The 12,782-nt window shown below is 41.4% G+C and overlaps 1 protein-coding gene across 1 annotated transcript in view; it reads left to right on the forward strand.

Annotated features, from left to right (window-relative positions):
- col4a4 (collagen, type IV, alpha 4) overlaps positions 1-12,782 on the forward strand; it is a 94,815-nt gene that overhangs the window by 37,359 nt on the left and 44,674 nt on the right. The window contains exon 4 of the mRNA XM_041795866.1: positions 3,105-3,176. Coding sequence (XP_041651800.1) covers positions 3,105-3,176 — 72 coding nt within the window. The remainder of the gene's footprint in view (positions 1-3,104; positions 3,177-12,782) is intronic.

A 12,782-nucleotide genomic window follows, 5' to 3' on the forward strand; every position in this document is an offset into this window, starting at 1 on the left:
TGGTAGCTGAGAGGATCAGTAGAGGAAGGCGGAACTGTCCTCCAAGTGGGGGAGGGCCAACCAAACATGGAGGCGGATGCTTACTCCCCTGGTGAGGTCACTAGGTGTAAAATCTGAGAACAGCTTGTTTAAGCACACATTTTCTGAAAGGTGGAGAAAGAGAGGGGGGAGGAAATTGATTTTTCTGGTACTTTAGGGGATTGTGGACAGGCCAGGGGCACATATTTGTTTTAGAAAAGCCTGAAAAAGAGATTTTTGCATAATATGTCCCCTTTAAAACAAGAGCACAGATTAAAGCTTTTCTTGGCAAAGGAGATTTTTTGACACTGACTGACCTCTACATGAGTTTTATCCACAAACAAGCTCTACTGTTAATAAACTACAGCCACTCCTGTCTGTCGAGCTCAGGTTACTAATTGACCTGCCCTTGTCTGCTTGCTCTGATTGGCTGGTAATGAATGTGACAGTATGACAAATGAAACCCTTTGTATGGGGTGTTTATGAATGTGAAATATAGATCACTACCAAATGTGAACTTTCGCTCCACAGTAGCAGCCAGTACAGACAAACACACACCTGTAGGGACGACTCCTGCCCAGATAAGTGCTTCATGTTGAGGCTGATGTTTGTTTACTTCCAAAGAAGGCCAAAGAACTGGAGCGATACAAATCAGGGAAAGACAGGACTGATAAGACCGCCCAATCAGCGAGCCAAGATCAGTGTCTGCATCATAAAACATCACTCACACTATTCATAAACTAAGACAGATAGATGTTCAGATCACAGACACAGCAGAGTGGATGTGCTCTAAATGATAGATCCAGTACCTCAGACTTAACTCAGCAACCCCGAAAACATGCCACGCCTACTGGGTTCAGGAAACTCCTGGGAATTGTAGACTAACTGTAAGATTTCAGCTCAGTCCCTTTTCAAAGTTTTACCCCTATCCTTTGTTTTCCTTCTAACTCCTTGGAACAAAGTTATAAGGGTTAGTGGTGAAATGGGATGACCCTTTAAGGTCCTGATACGTCATTCACGTAAACAGACACAACAAAAATATGGAGCATTTCCACTTGAAGGGATTTTTGAAATGCTTGTTCCATAATCATAATGCATTGAATTATTTTTCAGATCTTTTTAAATCATCAGATTTGTCACTGGCTGCAGTCGTCTCACTCACCATTGTGATTTGTATATGAAATCAAACTTGCCTTCTCTGAGTGCTCGCAGATATGCACATTGGCTAACCCTAATTTATAAGGCTATTTTAGGCTTGATTCCCCCCTATTTGTGCACTTTATTGCAGAAAACAAGCAGTTGCTATGCCTTGCGTTCTTGCACTTCACTAGTTTTATCTGTTCCTAGGGTAAGGACAGAATTTGGAAAAAGGGCCTTCAGCTTTGCTGCCCCCTCTGCGTGGAATACCCTACAGACCGAACTGAAACTCTCTGAACTTATTCCACTCAGAGCCTTCCGCTCTATCCTGAGGGACAGACAGCGTGAAACCACTGAACAGTGCCTGTGTTTTAAATCTTAAATTGTTGTTTGTTGTTGTGTTACAGCTCCCGCACTTGAAAACACTACTGCACCTCTATAAGTGTATGTTTTAATCTATACTGTCACTTCTTTGTAACTGTTCTTATGACATGTGCTGCTGACCTCTTGGCCAGGTCACCCTTGTGAAAGAGATCCTGATCTCAGTGGGTTTTTATCTGGTTAAATAAAGGTTAAATAAAAAACTAAAAATAAAAATAAAGATGAAATAAGTCCAAAGTTTCAATTATTGCAGCAATGGGCAAAAAAGTGACACAAATGGCGAAATAAAGTGCAAATCTGGGCAAAAAGTTGTTAAAAAAAGCGGCAGAAATAGTCGAAAAGGGTCAAACTGGGATAAACGTGGCAAAATAATGGGAAAAAAGTGGGAAAAAGATGTGGCTGTATAACTGGCAGTCCATATATTTTTTTTTATAAATCAACAATTTTACCGCAATCTGGATTCTTTCTGACAAAATTACTAATGATAACAGTGGCATTTTTCTGAAAAATAACTCACATGCAGAGCCTCAATTCATTATGCAAGCAGAGTTTAAAACACTCAATAGATTCTAAAGGATTAAAAACCCAAATCTGTTTAGGTTTTTGTATTAGAAGGTAATTTTTCTCTAATCAAAGCTATTTCAATCAAAACCATGTTTACAGATCCAGTTCCACATTAACATAGAAGCCCTTTTTGATATCACCCTAACAACTCTAAGTCCATGTCTAGTTTCTGCTTGTAATTCCTTTGAGGATGCCAATATAGAGCTTCCTGTTAAGGATGCTCCACAGGTTGTCAGTAGGGTTAAAGGTCAGGGGATGATGGTGAACACACCAGGATGTTTTCTCCCTTCATGCCCACAGCAGCCAAGGCCTCGATGGAATTTCTGCAGAATGGGATGGTGCGTTGTCTTGCATTAAAATGATTTTACTCCAGAAGGCAAAGTTCTTTTTTTTATACCATGGTAGGAAATGAGAAGTTAGGAACTCCACAGATTTAGATGAGGTCATTTTGACACCTACAGGCACCTTAAAGGGGCCTACCAACTCACTCCCCATGATTCCTGCCCAAAACATCACTGCATCACCTCCTTGCTGACATTGTTGGGACATGGTGGCCATCCACCAGCCATCCAGACCTCCATCCATCTGGACCATCCAGTGTAGCATGGCATTGATCAGTGAATAAAGTTAAGGATGTGGTTGAGCTGCTGTCTCTCATAAAGTGCACTGCTGAGCTCGCATTATTTATGCCTCATGTCTGCACGTCCCAGCAGAAACGGCTAAATTTTGATCAGTGCCCTCAGTCCAATCTTCACTAAAAATATATTGTAAATATAGTAGCAGAGACTGATACTGGCCCAGATCTGGCCCATCTCTAAATGATTCTCTACATGCTGACTAACATGCATAACTTTGATGTCATAGAGACCCACAGATGGTACCGTCCCCTTGCTCTTGTCTGCAGTATCCTGATGCTCCAACGACATCCCACTGATTGATGTTATTGGAGGATCATGTTTGATGCAGGATCGTGGTGACATTTCTGCTCTCTCTTTGTTTTCCAGGGCGACCAGACGGAACCTTGTGCAGGTCTGGACTGCTCCAGCTGTCAGTGTTTACCGGCCAAAGGATCAAGGGTGAGACTCCAACCACACTCACACGGCAGCCAATCAGAGTGCATCCTGTGGCATGACATCATCCCCGATAAAGACACACACATGATTGCCAAACTCTTGAGTGTTTTTTGTCTGTTACCATGGTTACCGTGTCAGATTAGCTCATCACAGAGACACAACAGAGGGTGCCTGGCCATTCATCACGATCTAGGTAGGATAGCAGTGGGAGGAAGAGGGGCGGGGCTAGACCACACCTTTGAAGAGGACTGTAAACACACATACTGTGTTTACTGCTCTATTCTATTCAATTTACAACCTCATTCCAAAAACATCGGGACAGAATTAAATGATAATAAGCCCATATTTTATTCACAATAGAACAGAAACAATATATGAGACATTAAAACAGAGACATTTTACCATTTCAAAAAGCTCATTCTGAATTAGATGGCACATCTCAAAAAATGGGACAGAGCCTTGATTGTGTAGCATCCCCTCTTCTTTCAACAACAGTCTTTAAAAGTCTGGGAAGTAAAAAGACCAGTTGCTGGAGTTTTGGGAGAGGGATGTTGTCCCATCCTTGTCTAATGTAAGTTTCTAGCTGCTCAACAGTCTTCCTTTTTCTTTTATGATGCTCCAAATGTTTTCCGTTGGTGAAAGGTCTAGACTTAGGCCAGTTCAGGACCCAGACTCTTCTACTGTGAAGCCATGCTGTTGTGATGGATGAGGGATGTGGCCTTCCCTGAAAGAGATGTTGCGCTCTTAAACCTCTCTCTACTTTCCAGCACTGATAGTTCCTTTCCAGACGTGTGAGCTGCCCACGCCATAGGCACTAATGCAACCCCATACCATCAGAGATGCAGGCTTTAGAACTGAGCCAGGAGGACAAGCTCCTCTTTACTCCACAGGACACGGCGTCTGTGGTTTCCAAAGGGAATTTCAATTTCTTTTGACCCCAGAACAGTTTTCCATTTTGCCTCAGTCCACGTTAAATGAGCTTTGGCCCCAAGGGGACATTGGCGTTTCTGGATCGTGTTCACATATGGCTTCTCTTTTGCATGATCCAGCTTTAACTGTCATTTGTGGATGAAACAGCCAACTATGTTGACAGGAATTCCTGGAAGTGTTCCTGAGCCCATGTGACTTCCAGTATGGAATCATGCCTGTGGCCCCTGAGGGCATCCAATACTGGCTTCTCTCAGAAGTAGAGATGAGTTTTTACTTCTGAAGACTCTGCGTCTCTAAAATGCTCCTTTTATACCCAGTCATAGTACTGACCTGTTGATAATACCTGATTAGTTGCAAAATGCTCCTCCAGCTGTTTGTCATTAATACAGTTTAACCAGATTATTTTTGGACATCACTTTATCTCCATATTCAGACTGTTCCACAGTTTCACAACCAGGAATACAAAAACCTTTACCAATCACACATACACTCAGTTCTCACTTAAATATCCACTTAAATCAGGGGTGTCCAATTTTTTTCCCAACAAGGGCCACATATGAAAACATATAAGGATAGTGGGGCCACTTTCACATGCCTCACCTTGAGGATAGAAAAGTTAGAAAAGCAAATCTTATGATAGTTAAGATATGCTTAGTGATTGGGTATGTTCAAATGGCTAGTTAACAGCTGAAAAGTCAAATAGCCAATCATTTTAAGGATTTTAGGGAGGCAAATCAGATTTCAGTGGGCCCTGTTGGCCCTGGCTACTACTGGTTCTGCCCCTGATGCTGCTATTAGCCTCCATAAACCATCAGGGCATTGCAAATCAAAACAGCGTTATTATTTTGGTTGCCAATGTGTTTTCCATTTACAGTGTTGTCTCAGTTAAGTCACAAAAAACTCAGGACAATACACCTTTATTGTCAAAATGTTTGCTTACATAATGAGCATGGTAGCACTGCCCTGTGCAGAACAAATAATTACAATACAGTCAAGCATAAGCTTCACGTTCAAATGTTGGCCATATTTCATATTATGGTTTGAGTTTGCTGTCGGCCACAGGCCACATTTGGCCCAGGGGCCATAGTGTGAACACCCCTGCCTTAAATTATATCTTCTTCCTCTTTCCAGGTGGCTGATTTATTTTTTAAAGTTTTAATATTTCTGACTGTAAGAACCTTGGTGTAAGCCCTGTCCCTGAGCTTGGTGTGAAACCCACTCAGATGGTGTTATGATGAACCGCTGTAGGGAGGAGTGTTTGTCAGGAATGTGTTGGTGCTAATTTAGCAGCTGTTTACCTTAATGTGAGTCAGCAGATTCCTCGACAAACGCACGTCCAGACCAACAGAGTGGTGTGACATCACATCCTTCTCCCTTACTTAACCCTGAGCCTCTGTTTCCAGAAACATCTTAAGGATCATGTTAACAGATAAAGCCTGAAGTGTGTTGTGGTAACAGTGATTTCTAATCACAGTGATTTACAGGTTTCTGTGTAAAGTCACAGCGTGGGACTGATGTTTGTTTCCACAGCCAAAGGGCTGCCCAGAATTGTCTGTTCTCACTCTGGTCCAGATGGTTTTACCCGGAAGTGTGGCTCAGATGTTTCTCCAGAGTTTGGCTCAGGTGTTTAAGAGCACACTGTGGTCCAAGTGTGTTGGCATCTAAAGCCCGAGCCCATTTTAGAACATCGATGGTGACAGTTGCAGCCGTCTCTACTGAGAGGGGTTTTACTACAGACCGAACATCTCTGACAGTCACTCTCATAGACTGTTCATCTGTGACACTGTGAAGTAGTGTAATTAGCAAGGAATAAATAGAAACAAAATCTCAAAGATCCAATCCAGGGTTGAATTTTTGTTTGGAAGTAGTAACACCATTGGTGGCTCACTTTAGCTTCATTAGCTAAAGCTAAAAAAGCTATGTTAGCTACGTAATCAATGTTTCTTCATGTGTTAGCTTTGGCAAAGTGAGGTTAAGGGAGTTAAAAATAACAAAGCTATGTTAGCTACAAAATCTATGTTTATACATGTGTTAGCTTTAGTAAAGTGAGCTTAAGGGAGCTAAAGCTAATAAAGCTATGTGAGCTACATAATCAATGTTACTGTATGTTTTAGCTTTAGCAAAGTGAGCTTTAGGGAGTTAAAGCTAGAAAAGCTATGTTAGCTACAAAATCTATGTTACTTCATGTGTTAGCTGTAGCAAAGTGAGCTTTAGTAAGTTAAAGCTAATAAAGCTATGTCAGCTACATAATCAGTGTTAGTACATGTGTTAGCTTTAGCAAAGTGAGGTTTAGGGAGCTAAAGCTAACAAAGCAATCTTAGCTACATAATCAATGTTACTGCATGTTCGAGCTTTAGCAAAGTGAGCTTTAGTAAGTTAAAGCTAACAAAGCAATGTCAGCTACATAATCAGTGTTAGTACATGTGTTAGCTTTAGCAAAGTGAGCCTTAGTAAGTTAAAGCTAACAAAGCTATGTCAGCTACATAATCAGTGTTAATACATGTGTTAGCTTTAGCAAAGTGAGCTTTAGGAAGCTAAAGCTAACAAAGCTATGTTAGCTACATAATCAGTATTACTACATGTGTTAGCTGTAGCAAGATGAGCTTTAGGAAGCTAAAGCTAACAATAGTAAGCGATTTATTTTTAGTGTGGTATGCCCACAAAAAACAACACAACCTGTCAGGGTCTTGTTATTGAAGCCATCTAACAGAATGACACACTGCTGCAATAGAGCTGCACTGTCACCTGAGGAAAACCAGCAATGAACGATGCTCCAGCCAATGAGAAGGCTAGTATTTGCAGCCAGTCAAGGCTCAGGTCAGAGGGAGCGTTCCTATTGGCCGCTGAGGTGGGTGCGCTTCCGCCTCTCAGCTCAGTGAGAAGTTGATACAGTGGTGAAGATACGGCGGTGTTCGGTCCTATGTAGAATTAGTTCATGCTGAGATGAAGTGTTTCTTTGTCTGTGATTCAGTTGCTGATTTCAGTGGAAAAGCGGAGCAAAATCACCCCACAAGAGCTTTGCCACTGTCAGTATTCAATTCAGGCGACATGCACATTTACGAGGAGGGTATGTGAGAAGAGGGGCGGAGCTACAGAGCTCAAACAGGAAGGGAGGGGGAGTAGAGTTGATTCTACACGGTTCTCATAGAGCGTTACATACTTGAGCTTTAAGACAAGTTTATATTGGACTCAGAGGTCCCTAAAACATGCCTGTGAAGTTTGTTGTGGAAAATACTCCAGTATTGGATTTTTGCACATCTTTAAACCCCTCTGTTTCAGCCCTGCTCAGAACAAGCTGTTTCTATGTCTGTGGCTTTAAATGTCACTGAGCTGTTTGACTCCGCCCCTCTCAGGAGATGGATGTGGCTCTCCTGATCCTCCTCTCAACTGGCAGCTCAGAGGAGGATCTGGAGAGGAGGGCGGAACTTTCTTTCAAGCAGAGAGGGCCGACCGAACCTGTGGGCGGGGCTAACTCCCCACATGATATCATGAGGGGAAAATCTGAGTTTCAGCACACATTTTCTGAGAGGTGGGGGGGGGGATTTGTCTGATTCTGAGTTGAACTAACACTGGTGGATCAACAGTCAGATAACTCCAACACTGAAGACATTTTCACAGAATGGAATTAAAATTACACTTTGACAGTTGAAGTTGTAACCCCCAGATATCACTGTCAATCCTTGGTTATAAGAAGAGGGGATGCTGCAGAATGGTAAACGTGGCCCTGTCCCAACTTTTTTGAGAGGTGTTGCTACCATCAAATTCAAAATAAGATAATATTTTTCATGAAATGGTCAAACATCTCAGTTTTAACGTCTGATATGTTGTTTGTGTTTCATGGGTTCATGAGATATGACAATCACTGCATTCTGTTTTTATTTACGATTCACACAGCAAACCAACCAGGGGTTCTCAACATTGGGGTCGGGACCCCAATGCGAGACACTGAGAAGGGGTCTCCAGATGCCTTAAAAACTAAGAATATTTTTGAAATTACACTGTTGCCACCAATTTTGCAAAATGTGAGCCTGTTTTCATAACTTTTTCCCACAATTTAATCAATTTTAACACGTTTTTGCATCTTAAAACCCATTTTTTGTCAATTTTAAACCCTTTCCACCCCTTTTTTTCCCAGACTGTTTTTGCCACTTCTAAACCAAATCTTGCAACTCTCTGCGTATTGTTGGCTTTGTTGACACATTATTGCCACTATTAACCCCTTTTTAACACTTTTTAAGCCACATTTCATAATTTGATATGCCCATTTTTGCCAGTTTCTTACTGTTTCTGCTTCAGCTAACCCTTTTTTGCCACTTTAACCCATTTTTGCCATTTTTTTTCGTAGCCACTTTTATCTAACTTTTTTGCGTTTTAACCCATTTCTGCTACTTTTAAAATCCAATTTCACCACCTTTCCCACCACTTCTTGCCATTAATAATACAGTTAAGCTATTTTTAATGTATTTTTATTCTGTTTTTAACTAAATTTGTTTCTTTGACAAGAGTGGTAATTATTCAGATTAGATATTAAATACCACAGCTTAACATTACAATAGACCATGATTTTGCTGGCCCCCAGTTTGGCCCCAGAAAGCTCTCCCATTTTCCCCCCTATAGGCGGCCTTGTCTCCACATGGCTATTCTGGGTTATGCATGGCTGTGTTTAGCCACCTTCAGGTACAGTGGGGTTCCCCAGTCTCTGGCACCTTTGATTGGGGGTTGCAGGCTGAAAGGGTTGGGAACCCCTGTGTTAGATAACATCAAAGAGGGCTGTCCCTGATTCTGCTGGAAGATCTGTGAGTCTGAGTCACTCTGACCATTGGAATAAAGAGTTTGTTTGGTCCTAATGTCCAACCTTGTGAATGATAATTAATGCTCTCTTTTGCAGTGGAGGTCATGGATGTATTGTTCTTCTTACCTCAGTGATTTAGAAACAGTAAAGTAGTGAGCAGTGGAGAGTGTGGGCTGATTTGTGGTCACTGTTTATTACTCTGCTGCTTCCTGATTCGTTGGTTTGAACATGTTTGATTTCCAGCTGACGTGTAGCGTACTCGAGCGCTCACCCTGGTCAAACAAACTGGACTCTGAAGGTCAAACGTGCTCGGCCACGAGAGTCCTAAAATCCAGATGTTTCAGCCCACGGTCTCAGTGCAGTTAGGATGCTTCTGTTGACTGTCAGTTTGCTCAATCAGCTGATGAGGTAAACAAAAACAACAACAACAGGTATGGGTCCTCAAACACAGCCTGACCTCCTGTCTGTGTGCTGCCGTGTGTGAGCGTTCCTGCGTGTGTGTCGGCGTGTTTGTACAGCTGGGGGCAGCAGACAGGCAGAGAGGATTGTGGGAAGGCGTCTGTCTCAGTGATTTCACAGTTGACAGCTTTGGGAGAAAGAAGGACGGAGACGGGACTAACAGAGATCACGGCTGTCACATCTCATCACACACACATCACACACGGTCACACTTCACACCACGGATTCACAGAGAGAGAGGGAGAGAGGGTGGAAACACACCGAGCTGGACGGATTCTGTGATTTACTAGTAGAAATGTAACAAAAATCATCTCTGCATTCATCTTCTCTTGTCCCCCATCACAGCCGTCATTATCTATTTAGAATAAAGGAGTACAGGACAGAGGCGGACCGGTTCACAGAGGTCACCATTTGATTTGTACCTCGGTTTTAGGCTCACGGGTCAGTGCGGGTTCAGGTCATCAGGAAAAAGAAAACAAGACGTCCTGGATGCATTTTTCTACTTTTGTCTCACTGATTATTTTGAACTGGCGGTATAACAGCTCCAGTTTGTTCCATTTTTTATATCATTTTTTAAAACAAACACAGAAATGAAGAACATCTCCATTTTAAACCATTAAATTAATACAACAGTAAAAAATCAAAATAAAGCCGGTGTGTCCTGGATCAATGTATGATATCAGTGATTGATAAAGTGTGTAGATGTTAAAGAACAGCAGGAGGAGGCGGCTTGGGCCCTGACAAACCCAGAGAATGGGCCCTCCTTAGTTGTGATTGATTGATGATATCAGTGTGTGTGTGTGTGTGTGTGGGTGTGTGTGTTGGATGAGAAAGCTGAAAAGTGTGTCAAGCTATTTTGGATTGAAATAGTTTATTTGCAACAATTTTCACCACTTTTTCCTTCCATTTTTGTCACTTTTATTCATCATTTTTCATTAGTTTTACCCTCTTTTTTGCCACTTTAAACCTTTTTTTTTTTTGCATTTCAACCCATTTTTGCCGTTAATTAATCCCATTTCACCACCTTTCTGCTTATTTTTGCCACTGTGAACACATTTTTGCCATTTTTAGTCTCATTTCACCACCTGTCTGTTTATTTTTTCCACTTTGCACATATTTTTGCCACTGTTTTATCTGATGTCACCCCCTTTTTCAGCTAATTTTTGCAACTGTTTAAACACAAGTTTGCATCTATCTAATCTTATTTCACCACCTTTCTTCTTATTTTGCCACTATAACACATTTATGCCATAATTTAATCCCGTATTACTACTTTTTCTGCCCATTTTTGCCACTTTTTCTGCCCATTTTTGCAACTTTTAACACAATTTTTCCACTTATAATCCAATTTCACCACCTTTCTGTTTATTTTTGCCACTTTGAACATATTTTTGCAACTGTTTAATCAGATGTCACCCCCTTTTTCGGCTCATTTTTGCCACTTTAGATTTAATTTTGCCACTATTTAATCCCATTTTCACTACCTGTCTGCTTAGTTTTGCCACTATTAACACATTTTTCCTCTCTTAACCCACTTTAGCAACTTTTTAATCCCAAGTTTCCTGCTTTCCCTTATTTCTGTTTCTTTTAAACCTTTTCCATGTCTTTTTCTGCCTTTTATTGCCAATCTTTCCACTTTTAATTTTTTTTTGCCACTTGCAATGTTTTTCCACATTTAATTTGTTGGTTTTTGTCATCTTTAATCCACTCTTTCCACTTTTAATCCATATCTGTTACTTTAAACTCCCATTTCACCACATTTTTCCCCCTTTTTGACACTTTCAAACCATTTTAATTCTGCTTTAAGAAAACAGGGTTTTAAATATTTGTTGCTTTGATGTGTAGTTATTATTCATGTGAAATATATGCTGATTTCCATGGGACCAGCTGTTGGCTGGGCCCCAGAAAGCTCTCTCTTTTATCCCCTCTTATGGGCAGCCTTGGGTGTAGGGGTTATTTGTGATCAATAACTGCTCTAGTCCCCCACTGTTAGTGACATACACAGACTGGACAAAAGTATCCGTCCGCCTGACCATTACACCAGCAGGGACTGTAGTGACATTGTATTCAAACACATGTAATTTAATATGGAGTTGGCCCTCTACTGCAGCTCTAACAGCCTCCACTCTTCTTTGAAGGCTTCCCACAAGATTTTGGAGTTTCTGTGGGAATTTGTGCCCATTCATTCTGCAGAGCATGAGGTCAGGCACTGATGTTGGACCAGAAGGCCTGGCTCACAGTCTCTGTTCCAGTTACCCCCAAAGGTGCTCTATGGTGGTTGAGGTCAGGTTCAGGACGCTTAACTCATCAAACTATGTCTTTATAGTTCTTGCTTGTTGCACTGGGTCACAGTCATGCTGGAATAGAAAAGGGCCTTCCCCAACTGTTGCCACACAGTTGGAAGCATAGCATTGTCCACAATGTCTTGGTCTGCTGAAGCATGAAGATTGGCCTTCGCTGGAGATAAGAGGCCTAGCCTAAACCCTGAAAAACAACCCCTTACCATTATCCTTCCTTCACCAAACTTCAGTTGGCACAGTGCAGTCAGGGAGACAACGTTCTCCCAGCATCTTCCAAACCCTGACTCACCCATCTGACTGCCAAACAGAGTAGCGTGATTCATCCCTCAACAGAACACGTTTCCACTGCTCCACAGTCCGGTATGGATGTGCTTCACACCACTCTGTCTGACACTTGGCATTAGACTTGGTGATGTGAGGCTTGCATGAAGCTGCCTGGCCGTGTCCTTCTCCTTCTCCACAAATGATGCTGATTGGTCTCAGTCATCTCTGCTTCAGCACAGACGTTGAAGCTGTGCAAGAAAGATCTGCTTGACGACAGACATGGAATCTGGACAATCCATCTGCTGTGAAAGGTTTAATGAACACTGCCAGTGCTGAAAACTGACTAAAGTTTTATTTGTGTTGAAAATATTTTAGTGAACAAAGACATATTTATGTTCAGTATGCTTCTTTGTGATCTGATGTTGAACAAACAGTTTAATAATTTAATAAAAAATGTCATTTATATCACAAGGAAACTCAAAAAGCTTAAATCAGCTGTGGTCTTACTTTAAATTTCATTTTGATTTTGATATCTAAAGGTTCCTATTATTTTATTACTGCCACGTTTCACATGTGAAGTGCCCTCACAGATCCAGAGTTCATCAGTTTAAAGGCTATCATCGGTGATTAGTTTATTTATTTATTTTTTCTTTTGTTGTGGTGTATTTTAGTTGACTTTGCTCTGATGTAAAGGAGAGATGTCAGTGTTGTTGTTATTGTTGTTGTGTGACACTGCCCTCTGGTGGTCATCTTGAGACGTGTTACTGAGTAAAGTGAGGCAAGGTGACTCCAGCAACACACATCAGCACCGATGAGATTTAAAAATGTTTACACAAGACATTTTAAGTGTTATGACAAAGAGGA

This window comes from Cheilinus undulatus, linkage group 2 (assembly GCF_018320785.1).
Source record: "Cheilinus undulatus linkage group 2, ASM1832078v1, whole genome shotgun sequence".
NCBI classification, from domain to species: domain Eukaryota; kingdom Metazoa; phylum Chordata; class Actinopteri; order Labriformes; family Labridae; genus Cheilinus; species Cheilinus undulatus.